This window comes from Pelodiscus sinensis, chromosome Z (assembly GCF_052426305.1).
Source record: "Pelodiscus sinensis isolate ZL-2025 chromosome Z, ASM5242630v1, whole genome shotgun sequence".
Taxonomy (NCBI): Eukaryota; Metazoa; Chordata; order Testudines; family Trionychidae; genus Pelodiscus; species Pelodiscus sinensis.
The window spans coordinates 21,065,819-21,088,945 of record NC_143085.1 but is presented as its reverse complement, the minus strand read 5'-3'; the positions used below and the strand labels follow the sequence as shown (position 1 = coordinate 21,088,945).

At 41.6% G+C, this 23,127-nt stretch overlaps 1 protein-coding gene across 6 annotated transcripts in view; it reads left to right on the top strand.

Annotated features, from left to right (window-relative positions):
* SFSWAP (splicing factor SWAP) overlaps window positions 1-23,127 on the top strand; it is a 144,582-nt gene that overhangs the window by 21,742 nt on the left and 99,713 nt on the right. For all 6 annotated transcript variants that reach the window (XM_075898415.2, XM_075898417.2, XM_075898416.2 and 3 more), the window contains exons 4-7: window positions 2,605-2,690; window positions 5,415-5,640; window positions 10,061-10,173; window positions 11,232-11,367. In XM_075898415.2, coding sequence (XP_075754530.1) covers window positions 2,605-2,690; window positions 5,415-5,640; window positions 10,061-10,173; window positions 11,232-11,367 — 561 coding nt within the window. The remainder of the gene's footprint in view (window positions 1-2,604; window positions 2,691-5,414; window positions 5,641-10,060; window positions 10,174-11,231; window positions 11,368-23,127) is intronic.

Genomic DNA, 23,127 nt, shown 5'->3' with positions numbered 1-23,127 from the left:
GTGCTGAATGAAGGAGGTCCAACTTGTGGCATTGGGGACCATAGGGCTTTTGAACCTGTCTAGTCTCAGGAAGGAACATCTCTATCCATTGCACTGAAGATTTGCAGCTTAATTTTGGAAGAGAAAAATCTAATTTAAAAAAAGAGCCATAGCAAAGTATAATGAAAGATGTATGCAATATTGACTCATTCACTATCAATGATGCATCAGGAGTTGATGATTTGTCAGGTATTGGTATGGTCAGGGCTCGACAATTAGGGTAATCTACTCGCCCATGGCAAGTAGATTTTAGCCCAGCTCGGTGCCATAGTGCAATCAGCGCATGCGCAGCACGGTCTGCGCATGTGCGGCGTGCCAAACCCGATCCCTGTTAGCCACACCCCTGATCCCTGTTAGACAGACCCCCTGCCACAAGAAGTCCCATCCCTGAAGGTAGAGCTCCTGGGGTCAGGATGGACACATGATCACAAGTAAAGAGTGTCATGTGACCACTCTAGAACTCCTCCTACCATCTTCCTACTGTTAGGGATGGGTTTGGCCCCCACCAGCTCTCCCTTCTCCTCCTCCCCCCGGCAACTATCCTGCAATTACATTAACCCAACTTGCATTATATTATCTTGGGGGGAGAAGTGTTCCCTCTATGATTTTCCTCCTATGAGCAGAGTGAATTTTGTTTTGTGCACGAATATTGAGTTCATGTGCACTTGTTTGGATGTGTGCCACTTTGACACCCTAGTTATTAATAAACCTCTCCCTTTTAAGTCTTCTTCTATGTCTCCTCCCCTCCCTCCATCTGCTCCCTTGGTGCCTGCTGTCCCCCACTCCTCAACCTCCTCTGCTGTTTTGGCTCCTGCCCTTCTCACTCCTCTCAGCCCTTTGGGGGCCTGCCACCCTCACCTGTAACAGCCTTTCTCTTCCCCCTGTGTCCACTCCTCCTTTAGTTCCACTTTGATCATCTGTAGCTACCCCTCCCCATCTCCTCTCCTAACACCTCTCTCTACTCTGGTGCCCATCCCTCCCCTCCCTGTGTCTGCCCTTTTGCTTCACCCTCACAATCCCCTGGCACTTGCACCTTACTCCTGCACCGTCCTGGTGGCTCCGCCTTCCCTCATTATCTCTTCCTTGCTTGCCCTCTTTCTCCCTGGTGCCCACTCCCTCATTTCCTTTTGCCTCAGTTCTCCCCTCTGTGCCCTCACACATGACTTGCTCCATCCGTTATCTTCCTTGTGCCGACCCCTACTTTCAACCCTTCTTCTCCTGGCACCCACTCCTCCCCTGTCTTCTTCCTTCCTCTTGCCTCTATCGTCTCCCACCACCACCCTGTCCTCTTCTCCTTCCTCCTGCCCTTTTCCTCATTGTCTTCTCTTGCCCCCCCGACATTTGTGTCTCCTCCATTCTGCCCTTTAGTGCCGTCCCCTTTCTTCTCCTGCCCTGCCTCCCTCAGCACAAGACCCTTCCTCTCTTCATCCTCACCTTCCCCTTCCTTCTCCTGCCCTGCCCCTTCCCTCACCTTCTGCCTTTGACGCAGAAAGCAGTTTGTGGGTTTGGAGCTGGGCTGCAATGCTATTTTTTATTACTGAGGTCCAGTCCCAGCAGCTTCCGCAGCTCTGGCCCCAGCAGCTCCTGGATTGTGACCGTGTACTCGGACTGGAGCAGAGGCCACTCATGATGCTATTTGTAGTACCACGGTCCCGGTCCTCACAGGCTGCCCGGCTCCAGCTGGAGTCAAGTAGCAGCTACACAAGGCCTGTTGCGGTGAATCTCCTCTGGCTGGAATGCGCTTTGTGCAGCTGCCGCTTGACTATGACTGGAACTGGGCCGCCTGTGGGGACCTGGACTGTAGTTCTAAAAATAGCACTGCGGGCAGCCTCTGCTCCAGTCTCAGCACCTGCTGAGCCCGAGCGCACGCCATCCCACAGTGCCCCAGCCGAGCTCAGCTGAGGGCTTCATGGCAGTCCAGAGGAGAAGGCTGTGGTGCCACTGGACCAGGACCCTATGCAGCAGAGGCAGCCCCACAGGTAATGGGGGGAGAGGAAGGAGCTGCACAATGCCAGAAGCCGGCCCAGCTGCCCTACACACCCTGCTTGGAGGGAGGGAGGGAAAAGAGGCTGCTGTGACGCATGAGGAGCAATGGCACTACGCCATTTCTTGATTCTTTCCACAAGCTGGTGTCCTCGTCAAGTAGTGAAATGTCTGGAGGTGTTTTCCAGGACATTTCACTACTTGATTGGGCACTGAGACAGAGTATTTAAATTTGGGACTGTTCCGGAAAAATCAGGACATTTGGTCAGCGTTAAGTATTGGACCTTTAATAAGTCAGTAGTACGATATCCTACAAATCTACCACTGGATCAGAGCTGAATATAAGCAATTGAATAAAGCAGAAAAAAAGCAAAATTGAAATTAACATAACTTGAATCTTATGATCTAGTGCCATTAGCAATGCTTCACAGTGAGTGGTACAAATAATTACAGTATTTAGAGAATTCTTATTCCTATAACAACAGATCTTATTGGTATTTCTTATTTATATATTATGCATATTTTGTGTCTAATTTTTGACTAGTTCTGTATTTTATCATTTCACTTTGTCATTTTATGTAGTAACAGCTCAGACAGAAAATTTAGAAGAAAATGAAGAACCTTTCATTGCTCCCTTGGGACTGAGTGTGCCGCCTGATGTAGAACTGGTATGTGTGTATATTTAATATAGCCATTTTTCTTATAAACTTCCATAGCCATTCATAGGATTCTCACTGCATTTTTCTGTTGACTTTGAGTTAGTCTGTTCAGTTATTTTAAAATTAATGGGCTAATTTCAACTAACCAAGGTATTACAGAATTAAAACTGTCATATTTTACTTACTCTATTGAAAAGACTGTACTTTTTATTGTAGTGTGCTTTTAGCAGTACTTACAGTATTGATTAAAGTTCTCTGGAAGAAAATGTAATTGCTCTGTACTATTTTTAAAATTGCTCACACACAAACAAGACTGTGCCTATAAAATACATTTTTTTCAAAGTATTTGAAATAAAAGCATAAAGAACTATATTAATCTATTCTTCTGTTGTCTCATTTAGAACAAAAAGACAGAACCTTGAACAAAAGTATATTGAAGTTAATCTTTTTACAAAAAAGGAAAAATTAAAAATAGGGCTTGCACTAAACAAGCAAACACAATTACAGCAATGATAATACTTTCATGAAGCACTGATGAAAAAAAGATAAATTCTAAGAAATATAGCTCCTTATTTTGGGAACGTCAGAAGCACAGAAGTTTGTTTTTCATTACATGTTGTCACCAGAATCCATACAATTTAATTTTTGAACTTGATATAATTGACCTATTTTCTATAAAACATAGGCTGAATCAGCTCTTCCTTCATGGAAGTTTGATTTCAATGATATGAGGTATGATGATGCTTGGCTACATTTGTAAATGTATGGAATTCAGGGTGTTTCATGTTTTTAATAAACAAAGATACAAGGATTCCATACTTAATATAAAAATGTCTTGATAGAATGTTTTGAAAAATGTTTCTATGGACTCTCCTTAGCTCAGAAGCAACAGATTACTTAGCAATTTGCTGATGAGCTCTTAATTAGTAAAAATTACTAGAACTCTGAGTAAACACTGTATTACTAGTACAGACTGTAAATCCCGGAATACATAGCTTTGTCTTCACCAAGCATTCATTAAATGACTTCATCCTGTTAATATGAGGTACCACTGGTGTGTGGTAAATAGTGGTGCTGTTCACATGAAGATCTCATATCTTTGTTTTTATCATTTCAATTTTTTGTTTTATTGATTTCTTGGGTTTTCCAAAGGTTTTTGTGAAAGGTTTGTTATGAAACTATTGTAGATGTATAACAACGTGACAATAAATATATACCTTCAATGCAGTTGTATTTGCAGTAGGAGTGATTCAGTACCCTTTTTTTTTGGTAAATTTTGGCACTTGAGATGTATGACACAGTCTTATCCATTAGTAATTATTATTTAATGTTTGAATATCTGAACCAGGAGTTACTTGGTAGAGGAAGAGAATGGCCACTTTAAAATAGGGATGTTGAATATCAGTTAACTGAATAGTCGATTAACCACATGAATTATCTGTTACACAACTATTCTATAGTCCCCAGGGGTGAGGTTGGCAGCCAGTGTGTTCTGTACCTGCTCCCAAGGGAGTTCCCTGCCACTGCAAACTGCTGCCTCTATATAAAAGGCAGCAGTGCGGAATGCCATGAGGGAACTGGTCCACGAGGGGAGCCAGTTTAAAAACCAGCCCCCCTCTGACAGAGAGGCAGCAGCATGGGATGGCAGCAGTTCCTGTCCAGAAGTGAAGGTCTGAGCTCCCAGATCAGGTGCAAGACAGATCTCAACCAGGTTGCCTTCACGCCTGGCTCCTAATACCCTTTAAATACGTAGCCGAAGCAGAAGTAGATCCTGGACCCAGCACAAGCTAGGAGTGAGCTGGGTTTCTGGCCAGCCTGTTAAAAAATTTACTGATTGGGGGGGGGGGGGAGGAGAAATGTGTGTAGTCTGTAGCATTAATCTATAACCTTTTACTTATCGCTTAATTGGAATTGCTTCTAAAGTAGCCATATAATAGTGTAGTCAGTCACCGTACTGCTTTATTTTGTTGAAGAATGACAGATCTTTTGCTTTAAAATTTTGTTGTAGAATGCAGTTTTGGACACAAAAATGAGACCCCTGCATTAGTAATACTATGTAGAATAGCTTTGAAAGAAAGATATTATTCATGGAGCTATTAGGTATTTTAAAGTCTTGGAGAGGGGTGCATGATCTGAATGAAACTGGCGTAGTCATGTACAATAAATGCTTACACTAATAACTTGAATTGCTGCGGGAACTCAATTGCTGCCAGTGGTGGAACCCTATTATATTTTTCCATAGATACTTTAAGAATAAATCCAAATCAATCATTCTGATCACATGGAATCTCTTCATTCTGGGGTGTCCATTTCACTTCCCTTTGTCTCATCTGGTTGACTGCAGTTATGATACTGCTCTTTGCATTTGTGAGGGCATACTAATGGCATGTCACCAAGGACCCTCTAAAAGTGGCTAGGTCTTCAGTTAAATTTGTGATATGTTCCAAATGTCATCAGTTCATTTATCAGAAATCTGAGACTACTGTTCATGCAGCAAGTTTTCTGCCTCCCCCCTCCAAAAAAAGTTCTCAATCCCATACCCCATTTTTAAAAACACATTGCAGAAATACTGGTAACTGTATTGAGAGATTGTGATGGGAGAAGTCTACAGGAAGGAAACATGATGAATCTTCAGGGTCTCTTCAGATGGGGAATTTGAGTGGGATTTGAGGACTAGAGTCCGAGGTCTGATTGTAAAATTTATTCATAAGTATTTTTATTTTGTTCTCATAGCCACCAACTGCAAAAATGCATGCAATTATAGAGCGCACTGCAAATTTTGTGTGCAAACAAGGAGCTCAGTTTGAGATTATGCTGAAAGCCAAGCAAGCCCGTAATTCTCAGTTTGACTTCTTGCGCTTCGATCACTACCTCAACCCCTATTACAAACTCATTCTGAAGGCCATGAAGGAGGGACGATATGCTGCTCCTTCTGAAAACAAAGTGGAAGAAAAAAAGAGTAAGTTACTTTTGCTATGCAATACTTGTCTGAGTGTATATGATTTTGTAATGTTCTCTGGTTTGTTTCGCAAAAGTAAGACATTTACCTGAATTGGAATTTGGCACAGTCACATGGGAGTTACTACATTCTGTCTATATCAGTTATTAGAAGATTTACCTGGCATTGCTAAAGTCTTTAATTCAATTAATTGTTGATTTAAAAAATAATGAAAATGCACAGAAAAAAATAATGAAAATGTACAGACTTAATTTAAATGTTTACTCTGGAGTGGGGCAGGGGATGAGAGTTCATTATACAGGCTACCCCTGGGAGAGAAGACAATCCCAACACTTTCTCGCTGCGGCCGTTTGGGGCCAGTTGAGAAATTCCTCTTGATGGTATAGATGTAAGAGTTTAATCATTAACCAAGAAGCTTACTGGTTAACCATACTGGTTAAATTCCCTGCAGCCCAAGGGACTAGCAGCCCATGGAGCATTTTATTTATATATATATATATATATATATATATATATATATATATATATATATATATATATATATATATATATATATATATAAAACCAATTGAATTTCAATTTGGTTTAAAAACAGTTAGTGTTTAAAACATTTTTTACATCCCTATTTTACATCCCTGGGCACTGTAGCTCCAGTGGGTACAACCCAGGGAAGTCCAGGTTCATGTGACCCCTGCACTCCCCAGCCAAAGTGAGTAATGCAGCAAACTGTGTGGTTTCCTCTCACTTAAGGCAACAGCCTGCAATGTTCCTATATAAATCCCCACCCTCCCTGAAGAGTGGGAGGCTCTGGGCAGAGGCAGTCCTGGACTGGGAGTGTGGAGTAAGGGAAGGACACAGCCCCAGCTTGCCTCTTTCTCCTGCCTGGTGATGCATTCTCTTTTCTGTGTGGTTTTATGCACATTCCATTCCAAGCTCATCCCATTTTCCTGTCAGAACCAAACCCTTATGTTGCTTTAAGCTGCTTTTTTTTATGATAAAGTGAAGCTCTATACTGAATTTGGTGGTATTAGCACTAATTGCTTTTTCTTGAACACACACGCAGACCAACACACAATTCCAGCAGTTTCAGTTGGATAAGATGATCACTTCCTGCCCTAAACTGTTGTGCATTGCTATTATGTCTTTAAGAGTGGCTGCTTGTTATACTCAAAGTGGCTGAATATCATGGGTACATGAATTGATCTCTGTGTATACCCTGCTTTTAGATGACAGTTGCTACTGTAAAATGCCATTGTTTGGCTTTCTGTATCTTTCTAGTAATAGTTGCCTTTTGTAAAACTGACTTCATGATACTGTGTTTTCTAAACTTTGTATAAACTTTGTATACATTTAAATTCAATAATTCTTTACTGAATTATGTATAGATTTTGTTTACCAAAGGGGGAATAAATTGGGAAGAGAGGGAGCAGGGCAATCCTTGAAAAAGCATTCAGTTAACTAGTTCACAAGAAATAATGGATTACTTAGTTTTGACAACTTTAAGTCACATGTAGCAGCAATATATATATATAAGCTGCAGTGTTCACAAGTAACATTTTAGGAATATGTAACTACAACCGTCAAAGTAATTAAAAAAAAATCTGCCCTGCACACACATTTCTCCCTCCAGTATGGATGTCATACCTCAGTTTTCTGTACCTCGGAACCTTCGGTGGTCTGAACTGTCAGTGTCAGTATCGTCTGGTCAGGGTGGTCCTGGAGCGCTCCTGACAGGACCTCTACTCCGTCAGTGACGATAAACTTTCGGCTGCGTGCGTAACAATCGGTGCTGCCTTTATCTAGAGTGTTAGACCCAGTGCACTTGGGTCAACACAGGAGATCTTTAAGAGGCCCCGGAAACGACAGATGCCGGCAAAGTTTGAAATCAATTGAACAGGTTTATTGTCCAATGTGAAGCTCTACCAGCTGGTAACAGAGATCAGTACAATGTTACACCACTGGGCACTGTGACTTGCGTTGACAAGATACCAACACTGGGCAGGCCTATTGCCATATAACAAATATTAACAGCAGTCAGTCAGAGTTAAGCTACTGTGCATTCTGTAAGTTTAGGCAATGACACTTGCTGTTCAGGTGCCTAGTGTGCCCCCCTCTCTCCAAGCTTGGCCAGAGAGCGCCGTTTGTGGTGTCCGTTTATAGACAGGCACAAACAAACTTACATCACTTCTTTACGTACCAGGCTGCTACCCTCTGTTGCCTAAATACCACCCCTCACCTTACAGAAGGGGGACTGACTTACTAGTCTTCATGCTGTCAATCTCGACCCGGTCCAGAACCTAGGTCGGCATGTGCATTAGTTTTTGGGGAGTTTTTGTATCAAGACATTTCTTATGAAGATGTTCCGCTACTCCTCTTTGGCTTACAGTCTGTACCCAGTGTCTCCCTGTGTCCTTCCATGCTCTACCTAACTTACACTATTACACAGTCTTGGCTCTTGTGTTACTAAACCAAAGTCTTGCTCACTAGATTCTAGACCTGTTGCTGCTTTCATGTTACAAGCCTCTATTCAGGCCTGCTGACTCCCATGTTACTGACCCTCAACTTAGTGTAATGGAATGCTCACTCTACTAAGAAGTAAGGAAATAATAAACAGCCAACATTTTCTTTTTGGAGCAATTGCATATTAATATGACAAAAATCTATCATCCTACAATTTAGATTGATAAGATGCCTCAGAACAAAATAGGGATGGGAGCGTATAGTTTAAACGATTAACCAATAAGCCTGGGCTTTTCAGTTGATCCAAATCACTACACACAACCCCTCCCCATGCTGCCTGTGTATCAGAGGCAGCAAGACAGGGTGGAGGCAGGAGCCTGTGCCCGTGAGGAGACAGCTTTTAAACCAGCTCCCTTTGCATGCTCGTTCCCACAGAGCCACCTCCCCTTTTCCCATGCTGCCTCCTGTATAGGCGGAAGCCTCTGTACACAGGGAACTCGGGCCCTGATTTTTAAACTGGCTCCCCTTGTGGACCAGCTCTGCCTACCACCCTGCCATGCTGCCTCTGATACAGCCGTGATAGAGAGGCAACAGGGTGGCATGGCTGGGGGCTCTCTGGGATTGGGGCCAGGAGCATAGAGCACACTGACTGCTGCTCCTGCTCCTGTGAGGGGGGCATTTTAGTAACTGTGTAACCTCTAAATAATTGTTGCGGCTACACAATTACTAAAATACACAATATGTAACATCCCTAGAACAAATGCAGTATATTTTTAAAGCCATTAAATAAAAACATAAAAATCTTGAGAGAACATTTTATATTATTCACACCTAAGAATTGCTATGGTCTTGGACTACCTATAATAAATTCTATTAGTCCACTGGAAAATTCCCTATAATCTAAGTATTAGTCTAAATTTGGTAACTAGCCATGTTTATTTGTGTCTCTTATTTTTAGTAGTCTGTGTCTAAGGGTATATCTACACTTGAACCCTCTTTCGAGAGAGGGATGCAAATACAGCTGAGCGAAATTGCAAATGAGGTACAGATTTGAATTTCCCGTGCTTTATTTGCATTATGACGCATTTTAAAATAGCGCTGTTTCGAAATAACCTCATCTACACAGCATTTGTTATTTTGGAAGAAAACCCTTCTTCCGAAATAACTGGTAAACCTCATTGTAGGAGGAATAAGAGCTATTTCAGAAGAAGGGTTTTCTTTTGAAATAACCGTGTCTACACAGCATTTGTTGTTTCGAAATAGCGCTATTGAATATGCTAATTATTGCAAATGAAGCACGGGAAATTCAAATCCACATTTCATTTGCAATTTCGTTTAGCTGCATTGCATGCTTCTCTCAAAAGAGGGCAGAAGTATAGACATACCTAAAATAGTAAAGGTTTTGAGAATTCAGTTTGTCTGAGATTAATAATTTATCATATTAAGTAATGCTACTTTGCCTTTTCTGTTTTAACCCTTTTTTCAGGGTTGAATTGTCTGTAAACAGGGGCTTGACCTATACTGTTAAAACATTGTAAAGCCTTCAGCCATGCATATAATGAAAATTTACTTGGTTCATACATTTCTTTGAAATGTGAACTGCTGTAAGTTGTGCTTATTCAGATGTGTACATATTAGCCTAACATAATTATGTAAATAATGATGCCAACTTTTAAATGGCCATAAGAGAACATTTTATTATTATTGTATAATAGTTGAGTTGTCAAGATTCATTAGGCTTCTCATTCTTGTTCTGTAGTTGTTGAAAGTAAAAGGAGACATAAAATACCAGATTTAGGGATGTCAAAGTTCATTCACACATTAGAATTTTTGTAGGTAATTCCTTGAATGACTGAGATTTTGAAAGTCATAGTTTCTAACAGTATTCAAAATTGACTTTATTTTGATTCCCTTTCTCCCTGTCTGACATCTGTTAATGTAAACATTTGTTTTTATGTAGATTCAAAAGTTAATTCTGATGATGATGATGAGGAAGAGGATGAAGATGGTAACTACTTGCATCCAAGTCTCTTTGCCTCTAAAAAGTGCAATAGACTTGAAGAGCTTATGAAGGTAAACTTTCTGGAGAAGATTTTTTTTTTTTGTTCTGTATGTACATATCGAAGTGGGATATTGCTTGATGACTTGGGCTCCCACGTGCCACCATAATACAAATAATAATAAAATATATTTGACCATAGTAAAGCTACTGTTCTAGGTTGTAATGCTGCAAGTTGTAAGTACTATTTTATGTAGGGTTCAGTCTTTGTAATGTACTTCTGTTGCTTTGTTGACACAACGAGAAAAATTAGAGCCTACATGTTGGTAAAAATTTTTGGAGTATGTAACTATTGTGCTTCGGTTTTCCTGTCTTATGCTTTCTTTATTTCCTTCATACCCTTACTAATTGTTAAGATTGCAAGTTTGAATAGTTCTGTTCCCTCACAACTAGCCTTCTCTATTTTATATCATAAGTGCAAGGTTAAGCAACTTAAGATAGTAGGCTGTAACGGAGAAATCTCAGTCAGATATGCTGTGGCATAATAGTTGATTTAGAAATTGACTGGGAAAAACACTTTATTTTCAATTTGCCTCATTAGGAAAATTAGTTTAATATTTATTTCCTGGTCGCTTGAATTAAAAAATATACATGAACTTTGACATGCTAATTGGCCAGTAAGAGAGCTCCATATTTCACAAGACCTGTTACTGATATTTGATGCTAGCTTTAGTAGAATGTTTATGTGTAAGGCATCATTTTACAAGTTTATTTAAAAGTATACAAATGTGCTATTTTATCATTCTTACTGCTCACTGCAGGAATGCCTTTGTGATAAATGTAAGACTTTTCAGCAGATTAATAGCCAGGTTGACATGAAAGGCTTGTAGGATAGACCTTTAATGTGTAATAGATTTTACCGGTATCCATTCAGACTTGTGTACTAAACTGTGAATCAGTTTGTCAGTAGTTCTGTAAAGCATAACAATGCTATCTTTGCAAGGCATTCTGAAGTCAGCATAAGAGGGAGGAGAGTTTGTACTGTTTCTCTTTCTCAGATTTAGAAGTTCTGTATGCTTATACTTAAAATTGTTGATCAAGTGTTAAATTCATGTCATTACAATTTCTGCAGCCTTTAAAAGTGGTAGATCCTGATCATCCACTTGCAGCACTTGTCCGGAAAGCTCAGTCTGACAATAACTCATCTGCTCCCCAGTCAGCAGATGGTGCATCCATACAGACATCCCAGGTGGACTATCCTGCAGATTGTAAGTACATTGTGATACAAAGTTATACCAAATATAATAATTGTCCTTTTATGGATTAAAATAATAAGTGATAGTTTTAATTGCTCAATAGACCATCTTTCCAAGATGTATTGTCCTTCTATTTAAAGACTAGTATCTTTCCCAGTGTAAGTGTACACCAATTAATTTATTTTTCTGGGATTATAATTAAGTCTTGAGGGATTCTGTTTTTATTTGTAGAGAAAAGAATTTTTTGTAACATTTAATGTCAGCAATCACAAATCCAGTAGCTGTCTTATTTCTTTGGGAATGTGAACACATGGCACATTCAAGGTCAAGCCCCATGCTTCGAGATCAAGCCCCATGCTTTCATACACTGACTTGTAGTTAGTAGTTTTATTTTGGGATAACTTACTTGAACTTAATACCACGTCTGCTGTATATGCAGATGGATGTCTAGTAGCAATAAAACAAATTTTTCATTAATATGAATTACACTAACAGTATTGCACATTACATTGATTGCATAACTAAAGTATTTCAGACTTGTGACTCTCTCGTGCTCACAAAGAACTAATAGAAAGAAATGCCTTTCCCTACCGAGGTGCATTTCCTTTCCCTGGTTTTACCACTTTCAGGTTGAGGTCAGTTGCAATTACTCAGCTTAGGGTTTACAAATGCATTTGAAACTATAGCTTTAGTATCCACCAAATTGTCATCTGTATAAGAAAGACCAACATAAACATCTCACATCAGCATGCATCTCAAGCTTAGTGTCCAGTTCTGGATTCAGTTCAAAGTCTTGGTGCAATAAGTATTCAAATGGGTTGGGGCCAAGTTGTTTTAGAGACAAGTGACCATATTAAGAGAGAGAGACATAAGTACTTAGTTAATTGCTGGTGTTTGAAATGGTCAACCTTAAGGGAGGCTTAATTGCTGACAGGGTCTGACTTAATTTTCTTGTTAGTCACTCTTACCAGAGGTTATATATGAAGGAGATTCAGAGGACAGTTACTATTGTATGATCAATCGTGAGCTTGCACAAAACTTTTGGAGCTCATAACCTTCTGCATGTGAAACTATTTTTTCCAGACTCAAAATGCGAACCACAATAGATGGTGCTGGGACCAGTACACTGTTTGCAACAATATACCCATTCCTTATCTTTATGATGTTCTGGTGGACAGTGTCAGAGAACACCTGATACGTGTACTATTTTCTCATCTTCCAGCTAGTGTTGCATCTGCAACTGCTAATTTTTAAGTAGCTGAACTGATCAGGTTGCTCAGAAAATGTTGAGAATTGTTTATTCTAAACATGCCTATTAGCAAGGAATTAAAATTTGTGCAGTGTTTTTTGTATTGCCTGTCTCTTTCCTTTGGTCCAGAAGTGGGACCAGATTAATCATCTAAAAACTAGAGAATTGGTGCTGTGGAAAGATTTACCTGTCTAGTTAGCAGTTCATTTTCCCACCATTAAAAAACTAACCCTTCCACATGTCCCTGTAGAAGCATTCTACTTTGGAAAGCACAAGTACTATCATTCATGACCTTCCTTATGGAACTCATTTTTAATCGGACTAGTGCATATTTTAATTATCTTCATTTACTGTGATTTATTTATAAGCCTTTCATGTACTGTCAGGATTTCGGATTTGCCAAGTTTGCGAAGTGGGAGACTTATTTTGAAAGATTGCTCATTATATTAGAGTGAATCTACAAAATAGCCTACCTTTGTGCGTGCAGCACAACAATAACAATCTTACACATAATTGCTGTTTGTGATTGTGTGCCATGTTGTTTGTGCTATGCTTTTGAACGGTTTTGACGATGACTGAGTATTGACTTTGCTGGAGAAATCCCAAGATAAAGTATTGCATAAAGTTCTTTGTTTTTGTTGTGTTTTGGTTATGTGTTTGGGATTTGTTGGTTCTGCCCACCCCCAGCATCTAAAAGTATGTTTTAGAATGGCTTTGGAGCTTTCACTTTGTAAATGCATTCAGGCAGGATTTTATTGCCAAAAAGCTTCATTAAATACTCAGCTCATTGTCCTTGGTTTCCATGTATGATTTATTGTATATATTTAAAGAAATCAATGATAACTATTGATTATATGAGCATTTACTCCATCTTTTTATGTCCAGTCTACTTTTCAGTAGACCAGTAGGCAGATGCACAGTTTGCTGCCTAAATGGCTTCTAGCTTTTAACAAAGTAAAGCACTTACGAAGGTATAAATAATTTCTCATATGTTTTCAGTGACTATAATGTAACTTAGGCTTTCTTGTTATTAAAAATTATTTGGTAATTGTTCAAAAAGGGCATAAAGCTTACATTTAAATATTAGTATGAGGCTTTTTATTGCCATAATTAATAATTCATTTAAACTATGATTATTTGTATTTATAGATCCTCATCCAACCTGGAAAAAATAAAATGAACAATTAAAAAATTAAATAGTAAGGTTTTAATAGTAATTTTGGATGGGTGTACTTCGCATTAACTTTTGCTTACAAAATGGCTTTTTCTCTTTATCAAAATAGCATAGAGATAGAAGAAGTCTAGTGAAAGGTGATTCTCTACTATGGGAGACTTTAAAAAGTGAAGTCAAGTTAGAATGCAGAGCCCTTTGGCTATTATCTTTGAAAAGTCGTGGAGATCGGGAGAGGTCCCGGATGATTGGAAAAAGGCAAATGTAGTGCCCACCTTTAAAAAAGGGAAGAGGGAAGATCCAGGGTACTATAGGCCGGTCAGTCTTACCTCGGTTGCTGGAAAAATCATGGAAGGGATCCTTAAGGAATCCATTTTGAGGCACTTGGAAGAGAGGAAAGTGATCAGGAATAGTTAGCATGGATTCACTTAAGGGCAAGTCATGCCTTACTAATCTGATTAGCTTCTATGATGAGATAACTGGATCTGTAGACATGGGAAAGTCAGTGATGTGATATACCTTGACTTTAGCAAGGCTTTTCATATGGTCTCCTTCAATATTCTTGCCAGCAAGTTAAGGGAATGTGGATTGGATAAATGGACAGCAAGATGGATAGAAAGCTGGCTAGAAGGCTGGGCCCAGCGGGTAGTGAGCAATGGCTCGATGTTGATGGCAGTCGGTTTCTAGCATAGTACTCCAAGGTTCGGTTCTAGGACCTGTTTTGTTCAATATCTTTATTAATAACCTGGATGAGGGAATGGATTGCACCCTCAGCAAGTTTGCAGATGACACTAAGCTAGGGGGAGAGGTAGATACACTGGAGGCGCAGGGATAGGGTCCAGAGTGACCTGGACAGATTAGAGGATTGGGCCACAAGAAATCTGATGAGGTTCAACAAGGACAAGTGCAGAGTGCTGCACTTGGGACGGAAGAATCCCAAGCATTGTTACAGGCTGGAGACCAACCAGCTAAGCAGTAGTTCTGCAGAAAAGGACGTGGGGATTACAGTAGATGAGAAGCTGGATATGTGTCAACAGTGTACCCTTGTAGCTAAGAAAGCTAATGGCATATTAGGGTGCATTTGGAGGAGCATTGCCAGCAGATCCAGAGAAGTGATTATTCCTCTTTATTCGGCTCTGGTGAGGCCACATCTGGAGTATTGTGTCCAGTTCTGAGCCCCCCACTATAAAAAGGATGTGGACACATTGGAGAGGGTCCAGCAGAGGGCAACCAAAATGATTAGGGGACTGGAGCACATGACCTATGAGGAGAGGCTGAGGGAGTTGCGTCTGTTTAGTCTGCAGAAACGAAGAGTGGAGGGGGGATTTGATAGCAGCCTTCAGCTTTCTGAAGGGCAGTTCCAAAGAGGATGGAGAAAGGCTGTTCTCAGTAGTGACAGATCGCAGAACAAGGAGCAATGGTCTCAAGTTGTTGTGAGAGAGATCCAGGTTGGATATTAGGAAAAACTATTTCAATAGGAAAGTGGTGAAGCACTGGAATGGGTTCCCTAGAGGTGTTTAAGTCTCGGCTTGACAAAGCCCTGGCTGGGTTGATTTAGTTGGGATTGGTCCTGCCTAGAGCAGGGGGCTCGACTTGATGACCTTCTGAGGTCTCTTCCAGCTCTATGGTTCTATGATTCTAGCAGTAGGAGACAAAATAGTTATATGTTTATAACATTCCAAAGAGGAAGTATTGTGCATTCTGTGATAAATAGAAGGTTACAAAGGAATATGGTAAAATTAAAATGTATGAAATAGAACAATAGTTTGCTAATATGTGGAACTTGATGTTATAAGATACGTTTGTAATTTAATTGCAACTAAGGCAATAATTTATGCTATGCCTAGTCCTATATGTAATCCTGCTTTCAGATTAAAACTATCAAATTCAAAGAGCTCTTTAATATTCATATTTCTGAGTATAGAATGATCTTTTGTCTCTCCACGGCACGGTTCAGTTATGTGTGTTCATAACTATGATTGGACACTGTTTTTGGCAGTATTCTGGTGATTGCCCTATTAACGTGCGTTACTGTAACATTGTAGTGATGCTAAGGCATGACTGTGTATTGTTTTCTTAATTAAGATTTTATAACTAAAACCATAGTAGTACAGGAAGTTTAAAGTGCACATTTAGTTGCAAATATTTCAGACCCTGATCTTGCAATTGACAAACCTGCACTCATGCAGAACCCTATTAATTTAAATCAGTTAATGACTGATGGAAGTTATTTTTTTTCTTTAAAATGTTGTAAGTATTTTCATATTGCCTCAGACAAACAGTGGACTTCTGTATTGTTGCTTAAAGTTCATGAGTTGCCATCACTCCATAGAGAACCTTTTGGATAACTTTCTTAGCAAGCAGATCCAGTCTTGTGCAAGTTGCATTTAAACCTCTAATCCGAGGCTGTTAATGACATTATATTTGTGTTTTTGAGCATTATCTATCAATTAGTTGCACTCTAAGACCTTGCTGCATGCAGTAGTTGGAAAAATTCAGATTTGCATAAAACCTATATTAAAATAATACCGAGTTTCACAGTATTCATTGAAACAGTCATTGGACTAAATTAAACTTTGGCATAAGAAATACAAGTTTAATTGAATTGAAAGCTTGTTTATTTCACAGGTAAATTTGCTTCTTCATATTTGGAGGATCCATTATAGAGTTGTGCTAATCTTCATTTAAAATGTTTGCTTTGTAATAAGTAGGTAGGTATAAAATATTTTGGCATGGCACAGTAAAGGCTAGAAATTAGGGAAAATTTTGTCTCCTGTCACAGTTCTTAGTATAAGAAATTGAATATCTATCTTTATAAAGCATAAAAAAGCTCTTACAAAAAATTTTGTATGAAAGGGGAGGTATATTGATTTTTTTATGTTAGAAATTCAGGTGGTATCCAATGTGAGTATTCTTTGACTGTGATTACTAATGCGATAATTGAAAATAATCAGTGCAAGAATGGTTCCACAGGATCTGGTGCTCATTAGGGATGTGACTAGTCAACTAGTCCCTCAATTAGTAGCTCCCCTGCCACCCACACACTGCCTCTATTAGAGGTAGAAAGGTGCGGAGAAAATAGAAGCCAGTGCTGGAGGAGTTAGTTTAAAAGCCAGTTCCCCTCAGCACCATCTCAAGGGGAGGCAGACTGGTAGTGGGGACCTGGGGACCGGCACGAAGAGCCAGGAATCCGCTAGTTCCCGGCTTGCGCCCACTCCCAGACTCTATGCCTACTGGCTCTTAATACATTTAAAAATCAGAAGTGCAGCGGGTAGACCCGGCATGAGCCAGGACAGCTGATTCCTGGTTCTCACTGAGTCCCCCTCCCCCCCATTGCACTCCAGCCTTTTTACATTCAAGGCTGGTACGCAGTGGTGGGAACCCGGCATGAGCCAGGGAGGTAGTGGGGACTAGGCGTGAGCTGAAAATCTGCTGATTCTTCTTTGAGTGCTTTCTCGTGTGCATTTCAATGAGCTGTGCACGTGCCAAGATCAGCTTCTGGAGCTTTTTTCCCAGCAGTACCTGTTGTGCCAGCAGGGAGCCCCCTGGATTGGCGCAGACATATTGGTGCATAAGTATCCCTGCTGAAGTCCTCCTTCCATTCCTTCTTACCACTTGAGATGGTAGCTGGAGCATCTGTGTTTCCAGCAGTTGACCCAGTGTGTACATCATTAGCATTATAGATTGCTTTATTTGTAGTGTAAATAGTTGAGTAATTAGGTAATGTTAGACTTCACTGCTTATTTCTCCCCTGTGGGGGAGAGGATGCCAGGTCCACAGCAGTTCAATCTTTGTGCAACTTGTTTGAAACCCATGCCCTGCAGGGACCCTCATAGCTCTTTTCCGAAGAGTCGGGGGAGCGCCATGCCCTGCGGGGGGACCCTCACTGCTCTTGTCCAAAGAGTCAGGGGAGGGCCACCTCTCAGATTCCGGTAAACTCTGCAGAGACTTTAAGTCCCTTACAAAATGTGATTCCCACTTAAAATTGCTCCTCATGAAGTCTGCACAGCAACCAGCCTCTGAATTGGCACCAATCTCTGGTGCCAAGAAGAGGAGACAGCATGGGAAGATCCTGTTAGCCGACGGTCAGGGCTCCGTATATCTGTCCCTTAAGACCGGCTGAAGTTCTTTTAAATTGTGCTTGGTTCTATTACAGCAACTGAAGGAGTCAGGTTAAAACTTAAACTGTTACAGGTTTATTTGAGGAAGCTTATAAATCATATGGTTGCAATGGCTATTGTTCTATTTCTTAACTACTAGCAAAATATAGATCTTAAAATGGTTACAAAGAAGATAAAGATAGAAAAATAGAAATAATGGTACCAAGTAACAGCTTACTCTTTCTATGTGTACACTTAAGACAGAGGACCACATCCAGGTACAATTTTTACCGCCTTCTGTGCCTCTCGACTCCAGCATGACAGGCCAGGGCCGGTCCCTCAATTCCTAGGAAAGACGAAAATACGAGGTGGGCGTCCCCATAGAACCTCGGGAGGTCAAACACCTAACCCGACCAGCAGGTAGAGGGTAGAATGACACTCAGAGTGAGTGTGTGCTGGACCTATCTTTATACTCATGGGGTCACGTATTTCTCTTTCTTGTCTGTCATGCCAAATGGGGCTGGTCTGTCTTTTGTGAGACCAGTTCTTACAAGGGAGTTGTGAACTTAATTTACACTTGTAAGAGAGAGAACTAAATTGGAATTACTGGGGATTCTTTGCTCAGTGGGAAATTTCTCTTCCAGGGACTGTGTGTGTTCGAATCAACATAGGTGCCAGCCGGGCACACTCGCATATCCTGATCTTGCGTTAAAGCAGATCAAAGCTTGATGGCTATGCTGATTTTACTGCTCCTTCTCTGCCCTGTATGCTTCAGAGAGGCAAATAAGATGGATGTGATGGGGGGAGGGGATGTCTGTCTGGCTACAGATCCCCTTTAAGCAGGGGTACGGAGGGTGACACTGAGATGGAAGCTTGTTGGAGGGCTTGCCTCCTTGGAACCTGGATGCTCTTGGTGTCTCTAGACGATGGTTGAGCTTGGTGCATTCAAAGAATCTGGTGTCAAAGAGGACTTTTCAAGATGTCAGACCATTCACTCTGATGCATTTGATGCCACAATGGAGTTTATAGAGTCCATAACCTCACCACACTGGTCTCACCTCCAGCACCAGACCCTGCTGAGGGCTAGGGCTTGGGACCACAAGATTGTCCCCAGCCCTGCCAAGCTCACAAGACCATAGAGCCACTTCAGGACCAGCCTGAGATAAGTGAGTCTTTGTCATCCTCCCAAGATGAGGCTTTGGCTGACACTGCTCCACTCTTTTTCTCTCCATGGATGCTAGGGCCCACCAGGATCTGCTGTGTAGATTGGCAGCCATTTTGGGGGTCCAGACAGAGGTTGTTAACAAGGATGCCAATCCCATAGTGGACATTTTATCAGTGGATGCACCCCTGAGACTGGCATTGCTACTGAATTAGAGGTATACCTATCTCATAAAACTGGAAGGGACCTTGAGAGGTCATCAAGTCAGTCCTCTGCCCTCTCGGCAGGACCAAGTACCATCCCTGACAGATTTGCCCCAGATCCAGAGATGGCCCCTTTCAAGGATTGAACTCACAACCCAGGGTTTAGAAGATCAATGCTCAAACCACTGAGCTATCCCTTCCCCCAAAATTGCCAATAATCTGTGGCAGATATCGACTTTAATCCTGCCTTCCCATAAGGGAGTCGAGAAACACTGTTTTGTCTGCCAGACGGGGCATGGAATACCAAGGACAGAGTAGGCCCACTGCTTAGTGAGGAGGGAGAAGCAGTAACAGGAAACTTGGAAATGGCAGAGATGCTCAATGACTTCTTTGTTTCGGTCTTCACCGAGAAGTCTAGAGGTGTGCCTAACGTAGTGAATACAAACAGAGAGAGGGTAAGTTTAGAAGATAGGATACACAAAGAACAAGTTAAAAATCACTTAGGAAAGTTAGATGTCAGCAAGTCACCAGGTCCTGATGAAATGCATCCCAGGATACTCAAGGAGCTGATAGAGGAGGTATCTGAGCCTTTAGCTATGATCTTTGAAAAATCATGGCAGACAGGGGAGATTCCAGAAGACTGGAAAAAGGGCAAATATTGTGCCCATCTATAAAAAGGGGAATAAGAACAACCCAGGAAACTACAGACCGGTCAGTTTAACGTCTGTCCCAGGGAAGATAATGGAGCAGGTAATTAAGGAAATCATATGCAAACACTTGGAAGGTAATAAAGTGATAGGGAATAGCCAGCATGGGTTTGTGAAGAACAAGTCATGCCAAACTAATCTGATAGCTTTCTTTGATAAGATAACGAGCCTTGTGGATAAGGGAGAAGCGGTGGATGTCATATACCTAGACTTTAGTAAGGCATTTGATACGGTCTTGCATGATATTCTTATTGATAAACTAGGCAAATATAACTTAGATAGGGCCACAATAAGGTGGGTGCATAATTGGCTGGGTAACCGTAGTCAGAGAGTTGTTGTTAACGGTTCTAAATCCTGCTGGAAAGGGATAACAAGTGGAGTTCCTCAAGGGTCTGTTTTGGGACCTGTACTGTTCAATATCTTCATCAATGATGTAGATATTAGGATAGAGAGTACGCTTATTAAGTTTGCAGATGATACCAAACTGGGTGGGGTTGCAAATTCTTTGGAGGATAGGGACATAATTCAAAATGACCTTAGCAAGTTAGAGAAATGGTCAGAGGTAAACAGGATGAGGTTTAATAAAGAGAAATGCAAAGTGCTCCACTTAAGAAGGAACAATCAGTTCCATACATACAAGATGGGAAGCGACTGTCTAGGAAGGAGCATGGCGGAAAGGGATCTAGGGGTCATAGTGGACCACAAGTTGAATATGAGTCAACAGTGTGATGCTGTTGCAAAAAAAGCAAATATGATTCTAGGTTGTATCAACAGGTGTGTTGTAAGCAAAACTCGTGAAGTCATTCTGCCGCTCTACTCTGCGCTAGTTAGGCCTCAGCTGGAGTACTGTGTCCAGTTCTGGGCGCCACATTTCAAGAAAGATGTGGAGAAATTGGAAAGGGTACAGAGAAGAGCGACAAGAATGATTAAAGGTTTAGAGAACATGACCTATGAAGCCAGGCTTCATGAACTGGGCTTGTTTAGTTTGGAAAAAAGAAGATTAAGGGGGAACATGATAGCGGTTTTCAAATATCTAAAAGGGAGGAAGGAGAAAATTTGTTCCTCTTGGTTACTGAGGACAGGACAAGGAGTAACGGGCTTAAAGTGCAGCAAGGGAGGTTTAGATTGGACATTAGGAAAAAATTCCTAACTGTCAGGGTGATCAAATATTGGAATAAATTGCCAAGGGAGGTGGTGGAATCTCCCTCTCTGGAGATATTTAAGAACAGGTTAGATAGACATCTGTCAGGGATGGTGTAGACGGAGCTTGGTCCTGCCTTGAGGGCGGGGGACTGGACTCGATGACCTTTTGAGGACCCTTCCAGTCCTATGATTCTATGATTCTATGAGCATTTGTACTCTCACTCAGTCCCAGGCTCTCATTGTGCAGGCACCCCAAGAGTAGGGAACTGAAAAAACTAGATCTTCTGGGTCACAAGGCGAATGCTATGGGGAGCTTACAGCTGTGCATTGCTAACCAGCAGGCAATGATAAGCAAGTATGCATACAATACTTGGTTGGCACCAGACAAGTTTAAGGAACGCTTGCTTCAGGACTCCCTCCAGGAGTTTGCTGCGCTAACAGAGGGTAGAATCATCCCCTGTGCAGCTTTGCAGGCACACTAGACGCGGTGGACTTGGCAGCACACACTATGGCCACTGGCATTGTGATGCACCATGGGGTCTGGTTGCAGGTGTTGGTGGTAGCCTTCCTGCCATGTGTCCCCATCCTGGACATTTTCAGAGCAGCCATGTGGTCTTCGGTGCACATATTCACAACGTACTATGAAATCACTCAGCAGACTAGGGAGGATGCTGCTCTTGGCACGGCAGTGTTGCCGTCGGTCTCAACATAAGCTGCACTGATCTCTGACCCAACCACCTATATTTTCTCTAGAAAGTCACCTCATTCGAATGCACATGAGCAAGCACTCGAAGAAGAAAAAACAGTTATTTACCTTGTAATTGTTGTTCTTCGAGCTGTATTGCTCATGTCCGTTCAGAATCCTGCCCATCTCCCCTTCATTGGAGAACTCAGGCAAGAAGGAAGGGAGGGGAGGGCCAGTAGGGGTATTTATGCACCAGTATGTCGGTGCCACTCCAGAGGGCTCCCTGCTAGCATGATGAGCACTGCTAGAGAAAAAGTTCCGGAATCCATGCATGTGGTATGCACACAACTCATTCAAATGGACATGAGCAGCACACTTCGAAGAATAACATTTACAAGGTAAATAACTGTTTTTTCCTGGCTTGCGCCCGGTCCCAGACACTGTGCCTCTGCTTTTCAAAATCATTAAAACAAATTAAATAATTACATTTAAAAATCAGAAGCACAGCAGGGGGAACCTGGCTCGTGCCAGGAAAGCTGATTCCTGGCTTGGGCTGGGTCCCCCCTGCTGCACTTCAGTCTTTTAAATGTATCAAGAGTTGGCAGGCTGTCCCCTCACACTGTGCTTCAGCCTTAAATGTAAAAAGGCTGGAGCTTAGTGGGGGGACCCGGCATGAGTCAGGAATCATCGGTCCTGCTGCCTCTTCATACATTTAAAAAGTTGGTGTGCAGTGGTGGGCGACCCTGCACAAGCTGGAAACCAGCTGTCCCAGCTCACAACTGGTTCCCCCTGCTGCACTTCGGGCTTTTAAATGTATTAAACTCTTAATACATTTAAAAGGAAGAGCCAAGCAGGGTTAGCTCCTGGGACAGGAACTAACCTCGCTACAGCTTTCCCGCTTATTGACTAATTAATTTAACTAAATTTAATATCTCTAGGGCTCATGGAGACCCATCTTAAAAGCCTCCCTCCTGAGCACTGGCTCCTGCCTTCCCCCCTCCTTGCTGTTGCCTCTGTGGGGGGCAGTGGGGTTAGGGGCAAGTAGCTCCGCAGGAACTAGCATACACCGGGAACTGGCTTAAAAACTGGCTCCCTATGGGCACCGGATTCTGTGCCTTCCGCACCCCCACCTCTCCGCGTATCCTCTGATATAGAGGCAGCAAGGAAAGGAGGATGCATGTAATTGTTTGGATTAACCAGCAACCAATCTGGGAGGGATTGTAACTAATCTGGAGGATAGGGTCATAATTCAAAATGATCTGGACAAATTGGAAAAATGATCTGAGGTAAACAGGATGAACTTTAATAAAGACAAACGCAACGTGCTCCACTTAGGAAGGAATAATCAGTTT